Below are 25,756 nucleotides of genomic sequence, written 5' to 3' on the forward strand. Positions count from 1 at the left end.
TAGGGCAAGCCACATCACCTTGCTGGACTTCTGTTTTTCAGACTGTGAAAGAAGTGGATCTCTAAGAACCCCACTGGTTTTTAAATATTAGAAACGAACTCCAATTTAAACAACAGCAGCGGCAAAAACAAGAAGCCAACGTCCTACAAGGCAAACAAATGATGCCTTTAGCTCTCTAAGTTCTATTTGTAGTAATTCATTAAAATGACTTCTAATCAGTGTAATCACCTAAGGGGCAACAACTTGGAATTTCCAGGTTCAAATGATACTTTTAGATTCCAGCAGGAAATGGAAGAGGAGGAGAGTTTCTACATTGTAGATGCAGGACTTCATGTGTCTTTTCAGAAAGGAAAGCTAGAATGTACCATTACCCTTCAGGTATGGTCAAAGAGAAAAGGATTTATCCATAATTGGCTGGGTACAGGGAATCCCAACGCCTTGTGAGACTGAGGGGGTGGGACCACCTGAGATCAAGAGTTCGAAACCAGCCTGGCTAACAGCCAAGATTGAGCTGTTGCACTCCAGCCTGGGCAACAAGAGCAAAACTCTCTCTCAAAAATAAATAAACTTACATCCTTTGCAAAATGCCTCTGGCAAAGGGTCGTCAGAATAACAAAAGAAACTAAAGGAAGGAAAATAAGGAAAGGGAGTAAAGGGACAGAAAGGGGAGGGAAGGAAGAGAGAAAGCAACCCTAATCCCAGAATATTAACAGAGACCTCCTGAAGTTGACAGCTGCCTTCATACTCTAATGATGATTTTGAGTCTAAATTCATATAGGGTCTGAAATAACATACTTTTCAAAGTAATGCCATATGTTTCTTTAAAAAAATCTCATTTGCCTTAGTTCTAGAGAATTAAAGAGTAAAGACATCCTGTCTCCTCCACCCTAATTTCCACCTGAATAAAAAATTAACAGAATATAACACTTCCCTTTTCAACTCTAAAAGGAAATAAAACTGAAACAAGGTGGCTAATCCTGCATCTTTGTGACCGCGTTAATTCCACCAAGCTCTATGTTGTCTGGCCATAAAAGGGGCAGAGAAGGCACAGGAAACAACACGCATATTCTGAGATGAAGAAAGAAACCACCTCCTCTCGACAGAAGTGGAAAGCAGTTTCCGGTTAACTTTTATCACCAAGATGACAGGCTGGAAAACCCTGTGAGTTCCCGGCCTGTCATATCATTGTTCTGTTAGGGGAGGGTATTGAGCTCGGCCAAACTTTCTCTCCACGCCAGGGAACAGCCGGGCGGGGTGGCTCACGCCTGTAATCCCAGCACTTTGGGAGGCTGAGGAGGGTGGATCACGAGGTCAAGAGATCGAGACCATCCTGGTCAACATGGTGAAACCCTGTCTCTACTAAAAATACAAAAAATTAGCTGGGCACGGTGGTGAGTGCCTGTAGTCCCACTACTCAGGAGGCTGAGACAGGAGAATTGCCTGAACCCAGGAGCAGAGGTTGCACCATTGCACTCCAGCCTGGGTAACAAGAACGAAACTCCATCTCAAAAAAAAAAAAAAAAAAAAATGTCTGCAGAGAAAGAGCTCAGACATCTCCACCTGCATTCCCAGGGAGGCACGGTGCACGCTGGGGTACCAGGACAAGAGCCTTCTGGGGAGATGGGGAGGGCTCATGGTTTGGATTCAAAGTCAAACTTTTTTTCTTTTTTTTTTTTTGAGATGGGGTCTTGCTCTGTCACTCAGGCTGGAGGGCAATGTGCAATCACACCTCACTGCAGCCTAGACCTCCTGGGCTCAAGTGATCCTTTTGCCTCAGCCTCCCAAATAGCTGGGACTACAGGTATAAGCCACCTTGCTGACTAATTTTTTATTTTCTGTCAGGGGATGGGGTCTCTATGTTGCTTAGGCTGGTCTTGAACTCCTGAGCTCAAGTAATATTCCCACCTTGACCTCCTAAAGTACTGGGATTACAGGCCAGCCTCTTCTTCTTCTTCTTCTTTTAAAATCCTGTTTTTGACTGGGCGTAGTGGCTCATGCCTGTAATCCTAGCATTTTGGGAGGCTGAAGCAGGCAGATCACTTGAGGTCAGGAGTTCGAGGCCAGCCTAGTCAACATGGCGAAACCTTGTCTCTACTAAAAATACAAAAATTAGCTGGGCGTGGTGGTGGCTGTCTGTAATCCCAGCTACTTGGGAGGCTAAGGCAGGAGAATCACTTGAACTCAGGAGGCAGAGGCTGCAGTCAGCTGAGATTGCACCACTGCACTCTAGCCTGGGTGACAGAGCAAGACTCTGTCTAAAAAAAAAAAAAAAAAAAAAGGTGGGTTCTTTTTCTGATTTTTCAGGAGAGCCTCAGCAGTAGGTGGCGATGTTGCATTTCCTTAATTATCAGCGTAGGGCAGGGAGTGCTTCCAGGGTTCACAAAGAACATTCCAGGTCTCTGGGTAACCAGGGAAATGAAGGCTGTGTCTCAGATTCAGAGGGTCTGCACGGGCAGTTCCGAGTCTATGTATTAACCATGTCTTTATGATGCTTGGACATCTGTGGCCCTGCTGGGCCTGGAGGGACTGCCGGGGCTGGGGTTAGCCATTTTCCGGAAAGCAAACTTCCACATGTCACCCTGGATCCAGGGTCCCCTCTTCCTCCACCTCTCAGCTCTCACACCCAGGGCCACTATTCCCCTACCCCCACCACCCTGGGACACACCACCAGACAACCAGGGGCAGCCCCCATGCTGCAGAGCCCACTGAAATTATGTAAACTAGCCAATCCCAAGCCTGCTCTCCTGGCCTCGCCCATTCCTCCCCACAGAAACCACAAAAAAGGCTCTTGCCCAATTGTTCCCTGGCTCCCCTGCCTCCTGACTAACCCCGGTGCCTCCCATGTGGCCCCACGTGGCTTGGTGCTGCCCCTCCTCCCAGAAATGAGTGACAATCTTTTCAACGTCCGTCTTCTCCTCATCTGCTGACCTCACCCCAGCTGAATCATAATCAGAACCACACTTTAAACTGTTTTTTGGGGCACATTTAGCAGGACTGAATCTTAGGGCATCCATCTGAGTTGAAAGGAACACTGGATGGACCGCAGACCTCGCTGAGGACTCCTGAACTCCACAAGCAACCTTCCACCCAAGCGAGCCCAGATGACCCGGACCCGAGAATATTTTTATCAGAGAGCCTGAAGGAGAAATAAGTAGGTGCTCTGTGTTTGTGTTTGAGCTTATTAAATATTAAACAGCCTCTGAAGCCTCGGGGGGTCCTGTGCCCTTCTTTGACATGTGAAAGCCTCTGATTGCTACAGACTGAACGCTGCCCGGTCAGATGGCAAGGGCCCAGCCAGATGACATCAGCCAGGTCTCCTCCTCCAACCCCTCCTGCTCTCCCTTCCCTGTTCCCATCCAACCCTGGGCACTTGGGAATCACTGAATATTTACAGCAAGTGTTAATTAAATGGACCAGTGATTTCATTTTGTAATCAACACAAATGTCACATTTGAAATGCCTACTCTGGGTGGCAAATAAGAGCCACGATAATGAGTGCAGTAGCTGTGAGTTTCTGCAGCCAAAGCTCTGATGCTTAGAATCTCGACGGCTCTAAAATCTTAACTGGGACACCCAGCTGAAATATAGCAAGTTCTGGTTAGCAGGAACCTCATTTTAGATCCATGCCATCGTTATTGCGAGCGACAGGAAGGAGCAGCTGCTGTCTCCGCCAGCCGGGGAAGACACCAAGAATCCGGGCCATGGACTTGGCTGAAAATCTTTCCTCCCCGATCAGGCTTCTCCTCTCTTATTTTTCTGCTGCTTGTTTCAGTTGATTGTCTGTGAAGCTCAAAAGTTTGAAGAGGCATATCTAATCTCTGTTTATTTTCTTATAAGGAGTTTAGATGATCAGAGCTACAGGGACACTTGGTAGAAGAATAAACAATTAAAGAATAGTCCAGGCATGAAGGCTTCATTCTGAGCACAGTGTTGTGCCCATATAAAGACCCCCCTCAACACGCACACGCGACATAGACTTCCTTGGGTGTGTATATTTTCCTTCTATTTTTTCTTGACCTATTTCTAAAGCTTACCTGATGAACGATATCAGAGAGACATTGTTCCCAAGCCTTATGGCACTAAATGATGGTTTGCAGTTGAATGTGGTCTTGGTCATATATTGACCACTGGCTGCTTATAAAATGTGTTTGTGGGAGGAGGGGTGTGGTGAGGGGAGTGGGAAGAGGTGAGGCTGGACAGGAGGGCAGAAGTCACATCATACGAGATACACTAAAAATATCCTTTTTGGGGGATAATGGGAAGCTGGAAAAAAATGATGGGCAAGGATCAGATGAGAATTCTAGAAAGATGCTCAGTGTCTTCATATGGGGGAGTTTGGAAGGAATCAAGATCAGACGCAGAGATGAAGGAGGAGATCTTGAGTCCAGGAGAAGTTTACGGAAGCCCTAATTAGGTATTAGGCTGAGTATGGAGAGTAAGGGATGGATATGGAGCCGTTTAAAATGCAGGAATAAAAGGGAGTTCTGACTGACAGATCAGGAGGCGGCAGGTGGGAGGGAGCAGTGAGGTCAAAGTTGACTCCCAAGTCTCTGGCTTGGGGGGCTGCATGGGTGGTGGTGCCCATCGCAAAGACAAGGAGCCGACACCAAAAGGGGAGCAAATTTAGAGGCAAAAAGACGATGATGTCATTAAATTCTGGTTGCATCTGTGCAGAAATGCCAATCAGCAGAGACGGCCTGGAGCTCGGGAGAGAGGTCAGGACTGGGGCAGAGGATGAAGAGTCTCCAGCAGAGACTGCGTTGGCAGCCGTGAGTGGGGGTGAAATCACACCCAGGGAAGGTGCAGGGAGAGACCACAAGCAAGACACAACCTCGTGGACACCAGGGCTCAAGGGACAGCAGAGCAGAGCAGGGAACCTGCCCGGAGCCAGGGACAGAGGGGACAAACAGGAGGAGGCCCAGGAGAGTGCAGTGCCACAGAGCCGGGGAAACAAGGGGAGCACGTTCGATTGAGGCCAGGGCCACAGAGGCCACTTTGGAGCAGGGCAGAAGCACAGCCAGGGAACCAGGGGCAAGAGACCTCTAGTGACCAGGGGAAGATGGTGCCAGAAGCTGGATGACCATGGAATGAGGAAGGAGAGGCCTGTGGGGCCCATTTCTCAGCCACTGCTGTGAGCAAAGCAGAAGGGGCAGCAGAGGGTACTGGCTGGAGGCGGCTGTGCGTCACAGAGGGTGTTTATTTGGTTAGATTGGGAGGTGGTCATGAAGGGGAGGAATCCATGGAGAAGGAGATGCTTAAGATAGAGAAAAAAAGAGGAAAGACTCTAGGGAAAAGCTCAGTGAGGTGGCAGAAGGGGCTGGAATTGAGGCCCACGTGGATGGGTGAGTGCTGGCTGATGGGCTAAGGGTCTTCCTCTGAGATGCTCATGCTTTTGTGTGTGTGTGTGTGTGCAGTGTGTGGGCTGGGAGGCCACAAAAACACAATTAAAGATACAATTAAGTTTGTGGGTAAAGAAGTAGGACTAGGAGCTCCCTGGTGCTGGCTTTTGTTTTCTCTGCAGAAACATAAGCAGGACCATTGTCTGAGAGCAAAAGCCTTGAGTATCTGGAGCCTGCAGCAAGAGGTAAAACCGGAATGGGGAACAGAGATCCTGAGCAGGCACCCCGGGCAGAACTAGCTAGAAACACTGATGATCTGTGTGGGATTCATCACGATGACCATGAACCAACCTGAAGTTGCGTGAACCTTTTCCTGACCACACTCAGAAGCTCATGGGTAGAAATAAAAGGTGTGTGTGTGGCAGGACCTGTCCAACCCTGGGAGGATGTGTGTGTGAGAGAGAGAGAGAAAGGGAGAGACAGAGTGTGAGCAGTAAAGGAAGTTGTGGTCCAGGGCCAAGAAGTGGCTGGAAGGGTGCACTGAATTGGGGGGGAAAAAAAAATAGAACAGGCAGGGCTGATAGGATCTCAGAAGCTGGAGGAAATGGATGTGAAATTGCCTAAGAACAGGGTTTATCAGTTTTGTTCACTGCTCTGTCCTTGGCTCCTAGAGCAGTGTTTCTACCAAGGGACATCTCAAGGGACATCTGTGAGGCCATAATGAAGGCGTGGATAATGGTGCAGAAATGGCGCAGGGGGAGCGATGAGAAAGCTGCTGTACTCCGCAGCTGGGATGATGGTGAACTTGGGCTTGTGTCGGGGGTGACACAGCTCAGGGTGATGACAAGGTGCAAGTGGACCCTGGAGTTTTCTTTCTAGGAGAGGGAAGAGCGCAGTTCAACAAAGCACCCTTCCCGTGGGTGTCCACTGCATCTGAAAATGCAGAAAATGGCAAGACTCTCTTAAGTGGGACCAACAGCAGAGGTTTCGGCTCCTGAAAATCCTTGCTTTGCCATTTGAGATGGCTCTTCCTCCTCCAGTGTGGCATTTCCAAGAGATCCAGCGTATCCCCTCAGAGTGGCAGCCTGCCAAGACCTGTGACTGTGGTTGTCCCTGTGCGGGGGCGCTCTGCCAGGGGAGCTCTGGGTTGGGTAGTGCTGGAACCAGGCTGGAACCAGGCGGGCTCTGTCCCAGGTGCTGGTGTGCGCCTGTCCTGAACACCAGCTCTGCAGGCAGACACTGGGTCTGCAAAGTGTGGGTGACGAGGAAGGCTGGGGTCACCGCCTTTGACTTGGCTGCTCCTGGCCTGCCTGCAGAGGGAGCAGTGGAGATCACTGGCCTGCAGTGGGGGTGTCACTTTTCCCCTGTGTAGACGGATGCTATGCAGTGGGGGAGGGCAGACATAACCGAACAAATGACATCTCATCTCGCCTCCGTAACTTATTAGCCATCCTGGGGAAGAATTTATGGACCATTCCTGGCTCTCATCTCCTTCTCTTTAATTAGGAATAATCAGACCTGCTTCAAGGGTTGCTGCAAAGATTAACAATCACCCTTCGCAATGGGCAGGTGATGAGCAATGGATAGTGCCTGTCTCTCCAACCTTTATCCTTTTTGGGTAATTATTATTATTGAGATGGAGTCTCACTCTGTCACCCAGTCTGGAGTGCAGTGTCGCAATCTCGGCTCACTGTAACTTCCCTTCCACCTCCCAGGTTCAAGTGATTCTCCTGCCTCAGCCTCCCAAGTAGCTGAGACTACAGGCACGTGCCACCATGCCCGGGTAATCTTTGCATTTTTAGTAGGGAAGGGTTTTCACCACGTTGGCCAGGCTGGTCTTCACCTCCTGACTTCGGGTGATCCGCCCACCTTGGCCTCCCAAAGTGCTGGAATTACAGGTGTGAGCCACCACGCCCAGCCTACCATGGCTCTCTTTTATCAGGTGCTTCGATTCTGCTTTGCCATCTGGACATGTGGTATGTAGATCTAATATATAGACATTTATACCAAAGGAGAAAGGATTTGAGGAACCTCAGAGTCAGACTGCATCAAGATACACAGGTGTCACGACTGGAGTGTGGAGGCTGCTCAGAGCCTAACCATGCTGCTGTTTAGAAACACACAGGAAAGGTACCAGCTGGACAGAAGCTCTTTTATGGACTGAAGCCTATTCCAAGTTCTGGGCTTTTGACGAAGATGATTCTCCTACCTCTCCTTTGGAGAAAACTGCCTGTGAGCATCCCTAGGCAGGTGTCAGGTTATAAACAGAGAATACTTCCCAGGATGAAAAGCAAGGTAAAAAGATGAAATTAATTTATGTAGAGAATCTGCCTCCTCTCTTGGAGAAAACAGAATGACTGTTTTTTTTTTGTTACTACACTGTTCGACTAGCTGAGAAGTGAGAACTCAAGATAGTGAGGGTGCCAGGATCCTCTGTGGCTGCGACCCTGGTGACACCCTCCACCCTACCCTTGGAGGCTGCTGCAATAGGTTGACTGACAGGTGAGGGCCTGAGTTCAGGTAACAAAGAGGAGAGGGCAGTGCAGAGGGAGATTTTGTAAGCAGCAGCAGAATTAATGCACACAAAAATTCTAGGTTGGTTTTTGCTGGATACAAAATAAAAACAAAAAAAATATCTAGGTTGGGAGGCCAAGGCGGGTGGATCACCTGAGGTCAGTTCAAGACCAGCCTGACCAACATGGTGAAACCCCATCTCTACTGAAAATACAAAAAGTAGCTGGGTGTGGTGGTAGGCACGTGTGATCCTAGCTACTTGGGAGACTGAGGCAGGATAATCGGTTGAACCCAGGAGGCGGAGGTTGCAGTGAGCTAAGATTGCACCCCTGCACTCCAGCCTGGGCAACAGAGTGAGACTCCATCTCAAAAAAACAAACAAACAAATAAGCAACCAAAATTCAAGGAAGAGGAAAGACTTCAAGATGTGCAGCCTGTGTGACTGAGTGGATGAGGATGCCATAGATTTGATGAGACCGTGGAAGGTTAAGGGAGGAGACAGAAGATAATGAATTTGGCTTTGGATCTGCTGAGTTTGAAGTACTCCAGTGGGGCTCTGCAGGAGGCAACTGGAATGTGACACCTTCCAGAAAGATCTGCTTTCACAGGAGCTGGAGGAGGAGCAGCGTTCTGCTAGATGGTGTGTATAACAGCATAATGGAGAATGGCTGTCCCTAAATGCAGATTCGGAAATTTTCCTCTCTAATGAGTGTTCTGTGAGGTTCCTGCTTTGTCCAACTAGGAAAAAGGGTGGTGATGGTGGAAGCATCTAGGATGGCTGTGGATCAGAAGTGGATGCTGTATCTGGGTCTTCAGCCATCCGGTTCCCTGATTCTCTCTATTGCTAGCACCAATTTTGCCTCTGCAATGCTGGGCTACCTGCTTTCATGCAGAGAAGACAGGCTTGGAGTGATTTGGAAAGATCTGTGTATCTCAGAGACCGATACTTCCACCATCAATGTCAAGGTGCCCCAAGCTCTCCTGCAAGGACCCCCACAAATAACTCAGACACTTGGAAAAAACACCTACTATGCAGCCAAGACCAGGATTTCCTCTTCTTGGCTCACATTGGTGAAAACCACCAGGGAGGCAGGGAGTGCCTGATATATGGTAAATGCACTCACCCACCTGGGATAACAGATTAACGACCTGCTTCCATGCGACAGAAGTCCTGCCTGATACCACCTGCCCCTCCCAGCAGAATTGTTACTCTTTGCTTCATATAGTTGCTTTTCCATTAATCTGAGAAACTGTATACACCATTACAGAGAATATGGCATTGAAATCATTCCCATCAGTAATGGAAATAGCTAAGATGAGACTGGAGATGTTCACAGCTGTTAAACAAATCAAAAACGCATTAAGCTCAAGTTGAAATTTACTCTGCCAGCTGAGGAAAAGCCATACACTTGAGCCTGTTAAGTGGACCCTTTAACTTTTGTTTTAAGTTCTTCTGATGCCTTGTGTGGCTTAAGGATGGCTATGTGTGGAACTGCATTCCTGATCATGCTCTTTAGGAATGACAGAATTGCCTATCATTTGTGTCTCGCTCTTGAATTTTTTTAGCATATTTTAAAGAACAGGGTGTACAGGCTGGGCACAGGTATTAGAGTCCATGTAAAGACGAGGCATCAGGACCTCAATGCTTCTGTAACTGTGTTGCAGTCAAGGTTCTGGACAGAAAGAACCTGGTGGCTTCATAGACTGGGTGTTTAGGAGCTGCTGGATTGAGGGCTCAGATTCTGACTTTGCTACCCAATCAGACTGCCCCTGAACCCCCGACCTTCCCAGCCTCTGGCTTCTCACAACCTTTTGCAAACAGAAGTTACAAGTCCGCTGTCTTCATAAACCTGCTGCAAATATTAACTCTTTAAATCACTATATCCCACAAGTAGTTCCCTTTGCAAGCACAACATTTCTTAGACTAGATTGATGAATAGAAAAATGCCCATTGTCTCTGCTATGTTATTAAGCTGTATCCTCCCTTGCCAGGAAATGCATATGGGCTTGTGGTTTGCTGCTGGGTTTTGACTACTCCTATTTGGGATAAACTCCCCACGTTGCAAGAGATTCAAGTGGCATCCCTTCTAAAAGGAAAGAATGCAAAGGCTTTTGTTGCGTCATTTCAAATTACCACCAAAAAAGAATCCCATGGCCTGTGCTATAAGAGACTCATTGTTGGAAGATACATGACCCTCCCCAAAAATGCAGAAAAACGTTTTCTCTTGTCATTCCACACCCAAGCATCCTAGTGCAAATACACAACACACAGGTCCTTGCCCACTCACAGACACACCCTGCGCCCTCGAACCTTGTGTTTCCATCTATGAGGCATGCCAGCTCTGCTACAACCTTTACCACTGGCGATGATCCAAGACAAACTTGAGTGCCCTTTCCTCTGTTCTGTTCTGGACAGAGGATGTCCAGATTCCTCGGACTCACTCTGCCCTCCCAGAGTTTTCTGATAGAGAACACAAAGAAGCAAAAATGTGGACACCAGGTGTACATACCTGACACAAAAGTATAGAACCACGGGTCCTGACTTTTTAGGAAAGTCGTGTTCCAGTACTCTTCGATCTAGTTGAAGCCAGTTTAAGTGTCCCCTGAGGAAAACAGAGACAAATTGGTTAGGGGTTTGCACTTTGCGGAGGGTTTTTTTTCGGGTTGAAGGTATAGATGGAGCAGAACATAATGGATTGTGGATAAACTGGAACTTTCCCCTATTTAATTTCTTTTAATTTTTATTTTTTGGAGACAAAGTCTTGCTCTGTAACCCGGCTGGAGTGCAGTGACACCATCTTGGCTCACTGTAACCTCCACCTCCTGGGTTCAGGTGATTCTCCAGTCTCAGCCTCCTGAATAGATGCGATTACAGGTGTGAGCCACCACGCCCAGATAAATTTTGTACTTTTAGTAGAGATGGCGTTTCACCATGGTGGTCAGGCTTGTCTCAAACTCCTGCCCTCAGGTGATCTGCCCGCCTCGGCCTTCCAAAGGTTGGGATTATAGGCGTGAGCCATGGCGCCCGGTCACCTTCACCTTATTATTTGATTTACAGTATTCAAGAGCCCAAAGGCACTATGCAGGGGACACCGAGTCAGCAGTAGATCCTGTGTGATGTGAGGGGAGAATGGGAACTGGAAAGTGAAGGGTTTGGAACCTGCTGTTTCCCAGAGTGCACTAAAATGAAAATGTCATCCTAACCCTCCTTGTCCTGAATCGCCTGTCCACTACACTCCCACTGTCTTTTTTCCTGAAGGACTCAAAGCGCACTTTAGAACATGACAGTCTTCACCACATCTTGCTGGAAGTATCTGGGGTGAAAAGTGAACCATACACAGTGTCTTAAAATGTTAAACTCACGGCTAGGGGCAGTGGCTCACGCCTTTAATCCCAGCACTTTGGAAGGCTGAGGCAAGAGATCCTCAGAGGGCAACCACTTTCCAGGCAGAGACTGGCCTGTGCAAAGGCCCTGGGGTCGGGGAGGACCCCGGCATCTTAGTGTCCTGTGAGTGGAAAGCCGTGAGGCTAGGGACAGCCCTGAAGGCCACGTCTCGGAGGTTAGTCTTGGAAGAGTGGGGCAAAGTCACAGAATAACTGAGCTGAAGAATCTACTCTTTTCTTTCCCCTCCTCTCTGTTTCCAATGTCTGCCCATCCTCCTGGAGGAGACAGTCTAATAATCACTTTACAGAGTAAACTCACGTGGAATAGACTCGAGTGGCCTCGCTACATTTCCCCGGGTGGCTGATGCTGCGTGACATGTGTGCAAAAGGCTGTGGATAATCAGAAACAAAATCTGCCTCCATCACTGTCTAAGAATGCTTGCTCCTCTGAGCACATGCTCAGACCCCTGAAACGGAAAGAGGGAACATGCACAAGTGGCTTCCATCCCCTTTCTGAGGCTTCAAACTGCACCTTTTGCACATGGGGAAAAACAAAAATCTCTTTCCACAAAGCCCACACCTGTGGCTATAGGGAAGCCTCGTGAATCTGCCTGACAATAGTGACCACCTGAGGAACTCTGGCCTGTTTTTCCTCCAAGAATCTCCAGCCAGAAAAAAAGTTTCCATTAACTTTATTTTTTTATTTCCTTGCTCTGAATATAGGAAGAGTAAAAACAAATGAAAGAGCCGGGCACAGTGGCTCATGCCTGTAGTCACAGCACTTTGGGAGGCCAAGGTGAGCGGATCACTTGAGGTCTGCAGTTTGAGATTAGCCTGGCCAACATGGTGAAACCCCATCTCTACTAAAAATACAAAAATCAGCTGGCATAGTGGCATGTGCCTGTAATCCCAGCTACTCTGGAGGCTGAGGCAGAAGAATTGCTTGAACCTGGGGGGTGGAGGTTGCAGTGAGCTGAGATGACACCATCGCACTCCAGCTTAGTATACAGGACATTAAGACTCTAGGGTCCTCCCCGACCCCAGGGCCTTTGCACAGGCTAGGCTTTTCTGCCTGCAAAGTGGTTGCCCTCTGAAGATCTCTTGCCTCAGCCTTCCAAAGTGCTGGGATTAAAGGCGTGAGCCACTGCCCCTGGCTGTAAATGTAACGTTCTAAGACCCTGTGTATGGTTTGCTTTTCACTTCCAGCAAGATGTCTTAAGAATTGCTAACATGTTCTAAAAATAAGAATAAATAAATAAATAAAGGGAAGATGATATTGTAAGTAAAATAACAGGACCAACTTCTTCCAGAAAGCTGGGACAAATTCCGTTCTGACTAGAACAAAAGAGCAGGAAACAGAAGGCCTGGGTGCCAATGTCATCTCTGCTCATGCCTGATAATGCCCAACAGGTACCACATGTTTCAAACCTCTGTGACTCTGCTCATGCTGTTCCCTCGGCCCAGTAGGCCTTTCCCTTCCTTCTTCCCTAGTGAGGTCCGGCCCATCCTGCAGGAAGCAGCTGTCATGTCTCTGCTCCAGAAAGTCTTCCCACACCATACAACAGGTGGCATGGGGGCTCCTCCTCCGATACTTACCGCACCCACACTGGGGCCCACCAGTTTCTGTACTTCCCAGTCTACAGAATTTGCTCTCTATGCGTTCATTTTTCCCTAGTTGACTTTTTTTTTTTTTTTTTTTTGAGATGGAATCTCACACTGTCACCCAGGCTGCAGCACAGTGGCACCATGGCCAGTGGAGAGGCAGACTTCCCCATACCTGGTTTCCTTGGACTCGGAGGAGGAAGGAGGTCAGCTGATTCCATTTTAAGAGCTTGTTAAAGTCTCTCATGGAAGGTGGCTTATAAAGGCAGACTGAAGGGACATGTGACTCATCCAAGGCCCCTTATGATAAGTGTCCACTGTTTGGGCAAAAACTAAAAGATGGGCTAAAAAGCAAACTGGAAACCACAATTCTGTGGCTATCACTTTTAGCTGCAGAAGTACTCGTTAAAATATTGTTTTTGGCTGGGAGCAGTGGCTCACGCCTGTAATTCCAGCACATTGGGAGTCCGAGGCAGGCAGATCACCTGAGATCAGGAGTTCAAGACTAGCCTGGCCAACATGAAGAAACCCCATCTCTGCTAAAAATACAAAAATATTAGCTGGGTATGGTGGCGGTTGCCTGTAGTCCCAGCTACTCAGGAGGCTGAGGCAAGAGAATCGCTTGAACCTGGGAGTTGGAGGTTGCAGTCAGCCAAGATTGAGCCACTGCATTCTGGCCTGGGCAACAGAGCGCAACTTCGTCTCAAATAAAATAAAATGTTGTTTTCTGCTCATCGCATTGAGTCCAAAGTCATATTTCCTGTACTCCACAGGGTCAAGAATTCCACACTGCAAAGGGCTTTCCTATTTAACCCTTCACAGTCCTGGCATCAAGTGCCTCCCTCAAATCTTTCATGTTTCCTTTGCATTAGGATGGGAGGTGACGCAAAGCGGTAAAGAAGCATTTCCTTTATATGGTCTAACTAAGAGACGCCTGATAGCTTGGTTTTCACCATTCATTGATTTTTCATTTGAGAATGCGCATCATTGCCTTTGCCAATCATAACACCAAAAAAAGCATCCCAGCAGCCACTCAGAGTATTTTTGTTATTATGTGACCGATAACTATCTCTAAAGCTGAGCAAGATTGTGCTCATTTGGTTTATGGCTGTGGCAGGTCAAACCGTCAGGTCAGTAATAAATACGCGATTGCTTCCAGGCAGTAGAAATTGGATGCGTTCATTTAACAGACGCTTTTAGCTTCTACGTATAAAACAAATCGATTTTTGGTTCAAGTGTTGGTACCTTCAATAGAGACAGCCTCAGGGAGAGCTTTGTTTATAGTTACTGGAGGGTGGGGGTGTGTGATAAGTCACTTTCCAGACCCAGGGGGAGAATAATAATACTGCTTGGCTTCTCCATGTTTTTATGGTAGACAGTTTCATATGGAATGAGTTTCTACAGAAGCCAAAGCGAGAGAGGAAATTCTTATATGTTGATCTATTTAGAGACAAGGTCTCATTCTGTTGCCCAGGCTGGAGTGCTGTGGTGTAATCACAGCTCACTGCAGCCTTGAACTCCTGGGCTCAAGCAATCCTCCTGCATCAGCCTCTGGAGTAGCTGCAACTATAGGCACATCCCTCTGTGCCCAGCTAATTTAAGAACTTTTAATCTTTTTTTTTTTTTTGAGACATGGGTCTTGCTATGTTGTCCAGGCTGGTCTCAAACTCTTGGCTTCAAGCAATCCTCCCACTTCAGACTTCTAAAATGCTGGCATTACCGGTGTTAGCCACCACACCTGGCCAAGTGTATGAAATACTTATAGATGTTGCAGGATGGAAGTAGGGAGAGGAACTCTTCAAATGGAAAAGTGTTGACATATTTAGTGCTCTTGTCTTGTAGTGTGTGTTCATCAACGACAGAACAGGCACTGTGGGAGGCTGAGGCAGGCAGCTCACTTGAGGCCAGGAGTTTGAGACCAGCCTGTCCAACACAGTGAAACCCCGTCTCTACTAAAAATACAAAAATTAGCTGGGTGTAGTGGCAGACACCTGTAATTCTAGCTAGTAGGGAAGCTGAGGCACGAGAATTGCTTGAACTCAGGAGGCAGAGGTTGCAGTGAGCCAAGATCATGCCACTGCACTCCAGACAGAGCAAGACCCCATCTCCAAAAAAAAAAAAAAAAAAGAAAAAAAAAGACAGGTCAGTGATACTAACTACTATAAACCCTTACTAATACAGGAAAGTTAAAGCAGGGTGTGTACTGCGGAGACCAGATTACTCAATCACGGGCTATCCAGCCCAGGAGAAATTGTTTGCTCCACTATGTTTTCTTAAGTCTATTCTAAATTTTCTTTTTAAAAATGTTTCATTTTATTTTATTTTTTAGAGACAGTCTTGTTCTGTTGCCCAGGCTGGAGTGCAGTGGTGCAGTCAGGGCTCACTGCAGCCTTGAACTCCTGGGCTTAAGTGATCTTTCTATCTCAGCTTCCTGCATAGCTGGGACTACAGGTGCACCACTCCTGCCTAATTAAAAAAAAATTTGTGTGTGTGAAGTAGGGGTTTTGCTATGATGCTCAGGTTGGCCTCAAGCAATCTTCCCACCCCAGCCTCCCAAAGCGCTAGGATTGCAGGCATAAGCCACCATACCCAGCCCCCAGTTTTCTTTTCTAGCAGCTTCTCCACCACATTGTGTGATTCACTTCCTAATTTACAAACACAAGCTCAACAAGGAGTCAAGGGCCAGTTTGCTCTGGATCTCCAGTGGTAACAGCAGATGTTAAATAAATATTTGTCAAGAGAATGAATACATCAGCTTCACAATATGCCCTGTAGGTCCATATTCTTGTAGGTTCAGGGACTGCTGTGTAGACACAGCTACCGTCCTAAGCAAACAGTTGCCATATTAAGAATTCACTCAGCTCACCTGTGCCAGGTTCCCATCTCCCTCAAGTCATTTGCATTGGGAAGAAAGGCGAGGAGAACGCCTCATCCCTAAGCTCTCCTTGGAGGGCACCCTTCTTTTTTATTTACCTTAGCTGCACACAGAAAGAGCTACGCTCGTCGGGCGAGGTGGCTCAAGCCTATAATTCCAGCAGTTTGGGAGGCTGAGGTGAATGGATTACAAGGTCAGGAGTTCAAGACCAGCCTGGCCAGCATGGTGAAACACCGTCTCTACTAAAAATACAAAATATTAGCTGGGCATGGTGGTGTGCACCTGTGGTCCCAGCTACTTGGGAGGCTGAGGCAGAAGAATTTCTTGAACCCATCAGGTGGAAGGTGCAGTGAGCTGAGATTGCACCATTGCACACAGCCTGGGCAACAGAGGGAGATTCCGTCTCCCCCCCGCCGCCCCCGCTCCCAAAAAAAAGCTATGCTCAAGCTCTTCTCTGGTCACTAAACATAAGGTACTGTTGTGTATTTGCCATTGTTTCCGACAACACAGTGTGGGTCGTCTGAGAGGTGGTAATGAACGCTGAATGCTGCATTCCCACAAGCCAGGCATGGAGGCCGCAGCCACTGACTCTCTCTCCCACCGTCCAGCAGATAATACATGGAAATCCCAAACCTATTTCTAAATAAATGACTCACCCAGAGCTGCGTCTTGTGGTGGTTTCTTCTGCAACTGGAAAATTGCTTTTCTAGTTTGTTTATTTTTAAATTGTAGATAAGCTTGTGGCCAGGCAGACTGAACGAATGAACCCTTTTCAGAGGCCCAGCAGGTGCTAATCATGGCTGAAACGCAAGGACGCGAGGAGAGCACAGACCGGGACCCGCCCCCTCGCACCCGCGTTCCCCGCAGTGGTTCTAAAGATGCATCTTCAAGGAGTCAGTCGCAGTTACTGTTAACCTTAACAGTTTGGGTAAATCAGACTCCCCAGACAGCACCAATCAGGTGATTCAATTAATTAAGATACAGGCTGCTGAAAGAAAAGATCCTTCACTGTTTACCTTCTAGGTTCTTAAACTAACATCCTGATCTCAGAGTGTCTGTGAACACTCTAAAATGTACGCAAAAATTTATTTTGTATGTAAAATTTTATAAAGGAGAGGGAGTGTAATTCAAATTTCAAAGGGGGCTGCGATAAAATAAGAGATTAAAAGCTACTCTTTTTTTTTTTTTTTTTTTTTTTAAGAGATGGCGGTGGGGGGGGCGGTTCTCCCTCTGTTGCCCAGGTGGGAGTGCAGTGGCGCAATCACAGTTTGCTGCAGCCTCAAACCCTTGGGCTTAAGCAACCCTCGTGCCTCAGCCTCCCAACGTGTTGGGATTACAGGTGAGTCTCAAGCTGAGCCCAAATTATTAATTGGTATGTGAAAATAAATTCCAACGATACCGGTCTTTTAAATTTGCAGTAATGGCTAACCAAATAAACCAACAAGGGATACTTCTGTACAACATTCAACAAGCATTTTCTCAAAATCCTTAAATTTTCTTAAAATTTATGACAGGAGATTCAAATTAAAATTTAAATAGATTATAACAGTCATTACTTTAACTTGGGTGTGTTTGACTATTTCTGCTGAATAGCTTAAAAGTTCGTTAGGCTGTAGCTTTTGATAATGGGATCTTCCATTACATCTCCACCCCCTAGTCCACAAGTTACTTTTTAATTTAATTTAGCTTGTTGTTGTTGAGATGAGGTCTCACTCTGTCAGCCGGGCTGGAGTGCAGTGGTGCAATCTTAGCTCAGTGCAGTCTTGAACTCCTGGGCTCAAGTGATCCTCCTACCTCAGCCTCCTGAGTAGCTGGGACTACAAGTGTGTACAATTTTTTTTTTTTTTTTTTGAGACAGCGTTTCACTCTTTCACCCAGGCTGGAGTGCAGTGGCATGATCTCAGCTCACTGCAACCTCCACCTCCTGGGTTCAAGCAATTCTCGTGTCTCAGTCTCCTGAGTAGCTGGAATTACAGGCACGTACCACCACACCCAGTTATTTTTGTATTTTTAGTAGAGATGGAGTTTCATTATGTTGGCCAGGCTGGTCTCGAACTTCTGACCTCAAGTGATCTGCCTGTCTTGGCCTCCCAAAATGCTGGGATTACAGGGGTGAGCCACGATTTTTTTTTTTTTTTTTTTGGTACAGAAGGGGTCTTGCTGTTGCCCAGGTGAGTCTTGAACTCCTCCTGGCTTTAAGGCATCTTCCCATCTTGGACTCCTAAATTGCTGAAATTACAGGCATGAACCACTGCACTCAGCCCACAATTAAAAAAATAATAATTGAAATTTTGGTCTTAAAACAGTGATAGAAATATTTCAAAAATAAAATGTAAATATGATGTTATCTAAGGGACGGATGCCAGTTTGATAAATGAAAATCTCAGTTACCCTATTTGTACACCTGGAAACATTGAACCTGAACGTCCGAGCTGGTTCTCATACTGTGAGGAATGGAACCTAGAAGGGGTCTGCAGCTTTGGAGGCCCCAGTATGAGTCATTGCTACCCTCCAACATTCAGAGCTGAAGTAGAATCAGCTTTTCTTCTTTGCTCTGGAGGGAGAGAGCAGAGGAAATACTGCAACATTGCCTCTGTCTAGAACAGGTGTTTTCAAATTTGCCTGCACCACTGGAATCAACTGAGAAGCTTTGAAAGATAATGCTTAGGTCACACCTAAGGCAGATTCAATTGGAATTTCTGGGGGTGGGTCCCAGGGGTTGGTATGTTATAGTGTTCCAGGTAATTCCAATGTGCAGCTAGGGTTGAGATCTGTAACTCTGGCAACATATAAATAATTATTTTAACATCGGATTTATACTCTTGGTTAGTTTCAAGATGTCTTTTTTTTTTTTTTTTTGAGACTGAGTTTCGCTGTTGTTACCCAGACTGGAGTGCCATGGCACGATCTCGGCTCACTGCAACCTCCGCCTTCTGGGTTCAAGCAATTCTCCTTCCTCAGCCTCCCGAGTAGCTGGGACTACAGGCGCGTGCCACCATGCCCAGCTAATTTTTTTGTATTTTTAGTAGAGATGGGGTTTCACCTTGTTGAACAGGATGGTCTCGATCTCTTGACCTCGTGATCCACCCACCTCAGCCTCCCAAACTGCTGGGATTATAGGCTTGAGCTACCGCGCCTGGCCCAATTTCTTAGTTTTGATTAAAGAAACATGGTTTGCAAGATGTTGACATTTGTTGAAGTTGGGTGGAGAATTGCCAACATACGGCAACTCCCCAATATGTTTGCAATTCTTGTTTCAGCCTATTTCAAAATTAAAGTTAAAAGATTAAAAAAAGAGAAAGCAGGTGTGGTATTAACGCTGCAAAACCATTGATTGCTAACAATATTAAACATTCTTGGGCGTAGGTTCTTGCACTGTGGACTCAGATGCTTTATTAATGAGTACAACTTACGGGGTGGGAGAAGCTTAGAGAAATTTCCAATTTCCTGTCTACATTTTGCTTTATATATATTTTCTCCAGTTTCATCTAGATTCCACAAAATGTCAACAGCACTTAATCCTGAACGATTCTCTAACAATATATGACTGGTTTTTTTTTGGAATCAGAGTCTCACTCTGTTGCCTAGGCTGGAGTGCAGTGGCACGATCTCAGCCTCTGCCTCCTGGGTTCATGTGATTTTCCTGCCTCAGCCTCCCAAGTTGCTGGGATTACAGGCACATGCCATCACCCCCAACGAATTTTTGTATTTTTAGTAGAGATGGGGTTTCGCCATGTTGGCCAGGCTGGTCTTGAACTCCTGACCTCAGGTAATCCGCCCACCTTGGCCTCCCAAAGTGCTGGGATTACAGGTATGATCCACTGTGCCCCACCTACCATTAGAAATTCTACTCTTAGGAACGATCATGCTGCTGGTAGGAGTATCTTCCACTTGCATAGCACTTTACAGTTTATAACTGCTTTCTACGTGTTAGGCTTGTTTTATTTGCATTAGGAAACAGGCAAATACATGTGATATACATAGGTTATCCAAAAGAATTGAACTACAATTGCATTTTATTATAAAACAGTGTAGCACGTGCACACACACACACACTCACAATACACATGTAGAATTGGAAAACATTATAAAACAATCTTGCTGTAGTGTCCTGTGATACAGAGCTATTATGGGGGACATATTACTGTAAGGCCAGCACTTACCACCTGGGGATCACCAAGTCAGAGCAGGTGACACCCAGGGGTACCATTATGCAAGGGCGGCTCTGGTTCTTTCCTACCAGGAAAAGGAGAAAAGCTCAATGAGGCACTCACAGTGTCTGCTGGCCCCGGCGTTGTCCCGCCAGGACTGACAGCCCCTGAGTCATGGTCTCCCCACTGTCCAACCTTGAAGGTGTCAGCTCTTCACCTCCTCTGGGCTCCTGACACCTGCTCTTTCCCCTGGTGTACCAGGCACATCTGCCAGGTCTTTTTCAGAAACCTTTTGCCAGCTCCAGCGGCTGGCTGACCTCCTGCTGGCTGGCTGCCACTTCTTTTGTGGCTGGAGAGACCCTCCCACCTAGTCTCTGGGGTAGGTGATGGAAGTAGCTGCACTTTCTCTGGATCATGCCACAGGGATGAGGATGGCTCACTTCTCTTCATCACTGCCCCTGACAGAGCCTCCATGCAGCCAAGTCCACCGCTAGCAGAGGGGGCAAGACACTCTTATCCAGCCTGGCTATACACGCTTGTGCACACACACACACACACACACGCACACACACATTTTATCCAGCCTGGCTTCACACACAGACACACACACACACACACACGTGCATGCCTCTTATCCACACACACATTTTATCCAGCCTGGCTCCACACACACACACAAACACACACACACACGTGCATGCCTCTTATCCACACACACAATTTTATCCAGCCTGGCTTCACACACATACACACACACACACACACATGCATGCCTCTTATCCCCCCCCCACGCCTCTTATCCAGCCTGGCTTCTACACACACACACACACACACATGCATGCCTCTTTCCCAGCCTGGCTTCTACACACACACACACACACACACACAATTTTATCCAGCCTGGCTTCACTCACACACACACACACACACATTTTATCCAGCCTGGCTTCTCACACACACACACACACACACGCATGCCTCTTAACCAGCCTGGCTTCTACACACACACACACACACACACACACATTTTATCCAGCCTGGCTTCTCACACACACACACACACACACGTGCATGCCTCTTATCCACACACACACACACCCATGCCTCTTAACCAGCCTGGCTTCTACACACACACACACACACACACACACACACATTTTATCCAGCCTGGCTTCTCACACACACACACACACACACGTGCATGCCTCTTATCCACACACACACACACCCATGCCTCTTAACCAGCCTGGCTTCTACACACACACACACACACACACACACACACATTTTATCCAGCCTGGCTTCTACACACACACACACACACAATTTTATCCAGCCTGGCTTCTACACACACACACACATTTTATCCAGCCTGGTTTCTACACACACACACACACACACACACATTTTATCCAGCCTGGCTTCACACACACACATTTTATCCAGCCTGGCTTCTACACACACACACACACACAAACACACACATTTTATCCAGCCTGGCTTCTACACACACACACACACGTGCATGCCTCTTATCCCCCCCCCACACGCCTCTTATCCAGCCTGGCTTCTACACACACACACACACACACACACACACATTTTATCCAGCCTGGCTTCTACACACACACACACACACACACACACAATTTTATCCAGTCTGGCTTCTACACACACACACACACACACACACATTTCATCCAGCCTGGCTTCACACACACACACACACACACACGCGTGCATGCCTCATCCACACACACACACACGCATGCCTCCTAACCAGCCTGGCTTCTACACACACACATACACACACACACACATTTTATCCAGCCTGGCTTCTACACACACACACACACACACACACATTTATCCAGCCTGGCTTCTACACACACACACACATATTTTATCCAGCCTGGCTTCTACACACACACACACACACACACACACACACACACACATTTTATCCAGCCTGGCTTCACACACACACATTTTATCCAGCCTGGCTTCTACACACACACACAAACACACACATTTTATCCAGCCTGGCTTCTACACACACACACACACACGTGCATGCCTCTTATCCCCCCCCCCACACGCCTCTTATCCAGCCTGGCTTCTACACACACACACACACACACACACACATTTTATCCAGCCTGGCTTCTACACACACACACACACACACACACACACACAATTTTATCCAGTCTGGCTTCTACACACACACACACACACACACACACATTTCATCCAGCCTGGCTTCACACACACACACACACACACACGCGTGCATGCCTCATCCACACACACACACACGCATGCCTCCTAACCAGCCTGGCTTCTACACACACACATACACACACACACACATTTTATCCAGCCTGGCTTCTACACACACACACACACACACACACACACACATTTTATCCAGCCTGGCTTCTACACACACACACACACACACACACACATTTTATCCAGCCTGGCTTCTACACACACACACACACACACACACATTTTATCCAGCCTGGCTTCTACACACACACACACACACACACACACATTTTATCCAGCCTGGCTTCTACACACACACACACACACACACACACACACAATTTTATCCAGCCTGGCTTCTACACACACACACACACACACACACACACAGGTGCATGCCTCTTATCCACACACACACACACCCATGCCTCTTAACCAGCCTGGCTTCTACACACACACACACACACACACACACACATTTTATCCAGCCTGGCTTCTACACACACACACACACATTTTATCCAGCCTGGCTTCTACACACACACACACACATTTTATCCAGCCTGGCTTCACACACACACACACACACACACACACACACACACGCACCCACATGCTTTACTGGTCAGCACAGAGAGCCAGGAGAGCTCAGACCTGGAGCATACCAGCTTAGCTGGATGGGGAAGCTGGACTTGGCTGTGTGCAGCCCCTGCTGTGATGTGTGGCTTTGGTGCTCTCGTCCCTCCTGGGAGAAGAGTGACTTTCTACCTAGGTCTGATTCCTGCCGGCCAGTGCTGTTAGGGCAGTGATCTGAAACGTTGTGCACATGCACATCACCTTCCCCTTCAGCCCAGATCACATGCCCATTTCTCAATTCTTGTTTATTCAAAAGGGAAGCCTAATTGGGGCTCCTCTAGAGTTCATTCCCAGGATCTTTTCAAACTTACGGGGGAAATGTGAACGATAGGAATATGATGAATTGAAACTTGGGGTTTCCTTCTGATTAGTGAAAACAGTCCAAACAGCAATTTAAGTGGTTTACAGTGATTCTCAGGAGAAAGGGGAGAAAATAATCTAAATTTGTAAAAGTGAGAGTTCTAGATGTGCATGTTTTTAAAAGCATTTAAAACAATTGCAGGGGTAGGCCCTTCCCATGAGCGCCCTGAACTTCGCCCACGGGCTTACTTGGCCCGACCTGTGACTCCTCCTGCCCACAGACAGCCACCCCCACCTGCGGTCCAGCTCCCTGCAGGCTCCAGGGTGAGTGGCTGACCTTGCTCCTCCCAGCTTTCTTGAGAGAGATGTGGCTTTGCTCTGGCTGCCTGCTCTCTGAACACACCACAGCCTGAAATGTCCCTGATTTACAGGCTGACCATATGGTCCAGTTTGCCCAAGATAGTCCCAATGACTTCCCCTTTTGTTCAGTGTCCCAATTTGGATAATAAGTCATAGGGCCACCCTATCCACTTGCAGCTCGCCAAGGCCGACTGTGGCCACATGCAGGTACATCTGGTCGCATCTCCCACTGGTTCACGTGGATGCCGCCTGTTCTTGTGTCAGTTTCACCACCTGATTCCCAGGGCCTGGCCTCCCCTGTACTGTCTTGCCCAGCCACTAACCTAACGCTGACCTATTAGTAATTTAGGAAATCATCTCTGTAATTCTAAAGATCTGGAAGAGTCTGTGTGTGTGTGTGTGTGTGTGTGTGTGCATGTGTGCACACACAGGAAAGATAATTATGAACTATTTTCTTAAAATAGCTCATTTTTATCTAGAAATCTATGCAGATATTCACCAAACTCTTTTGATAACAGAACATTAAAAAGGAAATTGAAATTTTAGCAAAGATTTTCCTGACTTGTATTACAAAACAGCACTTTACGGCACCAAAATGAAAAGACCTTTGAAAGCAAATATTCTTCTCATCAGATCAGTGATCTGAATTTCGTATGTTCATAGTCACTCTATTTCAGCTCAGATGGTAAGTCCAGGTTATTTTCTTTTTGAATTTATCATCAAATTCGCTTCCTGTTATTGTTATCCCAACAGTAGAGAGAAATGATTCATTTCCAGAAGTTTTCATTTAACTTAAACAGAAAAACCACATAGATCCACTTTAAAATCATAATAAACATTTCAGTCTGAACACAAACCTGCTTGATTAGAAGAACTAGTTCACCTAATAATTTTGTAATATTAACATCACCCTAATTGTACCCTTTGGCGGTACCAGGCATGACCACAAGGCCTTTGAAATTCAGACGATGAACTTGGACTAACCCCAGACCATGGGACCCAAGTGGCCTGCAGCTGATTTTGCTGCTGACAGCTGGAACGGAGCAGGTTTGGGTTCTGCACTGAGCTCCCCTTCGAGCTATGAGGGCTCCCGGCAGTACTTACGTTTCATCCGTGAACGCGATTCCAAAGTACTCCTTTTCCTTCAGATTAAAGTGAGAAGCCACGAGGTCAAGAAGCTCCTTGGCCAACAGCTTGGGCTGCAAGGAGAATACAGTGAAAGATGGATGAGTGATGACCGACTGCTTTTCCTAGAATATGAAATCTCAGGTTTCCATCATTTTTTCAATGAAATGTCACTAAGCTCAAGTATTTTAAAGCAAATGATTTTTGTAAACCCAAACAAACAGACAATGACACTGATGAGCACACAGCCACGTGAAGGGTCATCAACAGACAGAGACCTTCTGTTTTGTTTCCTAGAAGGTCTTTATTTTTTTCTAAATTGAGATGGAGTCTCAATCTGTCACCCAGCCTGGAGTATAGTGACATGATATTGGCTCAGTGCAACCTCTGTCTCCCAGGTTCAAGCAATTCTCATGCCTCAGCCTCTGGGATTACAGGCATGCGCCACCACACATAGCTAATTTCTTTCTTTTTTGTGTTTTTAGGAAAGATGGGGTTTTACCACATTGGCCAGGCTGATCTCAAACTCCTGGCCTTAAGTGATCCACCCGCCTCAGCCTCCCAAAGTGCTGTGATTATAGGCGTGTGCCACCACGCCTGGGTAATTTTTGTATTTTTATAATCCCAGCTAATTGGGAGGCTGAAGAAGAAGTCCTTGAACCCGGGAGGCAAAGATATCTGTCAATCTAAAGAAGCACACCAGAGCCTCAGAGCTTTAGGCATAAAGTCACGGCACATGTTAGTGTTAACATGTTATTCACGTTGGTCTGTCACTATTGAAATGACCACAGAACACCAGGCACTGAACTGGGGGAGGGAAAGGCTGTCTGATGAGGATACAGCGCCAGAAAAGAAGAGTTATTCCTAAGCTAGCTTCCAGGTCAGGCATCTGAAAATACATTCCCTTTATGAAAATTACTCCTTTCCAAGCACACTCACCAGATTATTTACAAGTTCAGAGCGAAAAGCTCAGATTCCAGAAAGAAAATGACTGTGTATGTGTGTGTGCATGTGTGTGTGTGCGTGTGCGCATGTGTGCATTTATGCATATTGGTTTTGGTCTTCCTGAGTTGATTTTCCATCCTGGTGGCTAGGCATTTCTCTGTTAGGAGAATGGGTAAGATGTATATCAAAAGTTCCACCACAGTAGGTTTCTTATTTCACTTCTTGAGTACTGCTACGGACTGAATGATATC

General features: G+C 46.9%; 1 protein-coding gene across 25 annotated transcripts in view; it reads right to left on the reverse strand.

Annotated features, from left to right (window-relative positions):
• Nucleotides 1–25,756, reverse strand: part of FRMD4A (FERM domain containing 4A) — a 696,700-nt gene that overhangs the window by 144,204 nt on the left and 526,740 nt on the right. For all 25 annotated transcript variants that reach the window (XM_054236791.2, XM_078329488.1, XM_054236787.2 and 22 more), the window contains 2 exons: nt 24,540–24,634; nt 10,364–10,456 (listed from right to left, as the gene is read on the reverse strand). In XM_054236791.2, coding sequence (XP_054092766.1) covers nt 10,364–10,456; nt 24,540–24,634 — 188 coding nt within the window. The remainder of the gene's footprint in view (nt 1–10,363; nt 10,457–24,539; nt 24,635–25,756) is intronic.

This window comes from Callithrix jacchus, chromosome 7 (genome assembly GCF_049354715.1).
Source record: "Callithrix jacchus isolate 240 chromosome 7, calJac240_pri, whole genome shotgun sequence".
Lineage (NCBI taxonomy): Eukaryota > Metazoa > Chordata > Mammalia > Primates > Cebidae > Callithrix > Callithrix jacchus.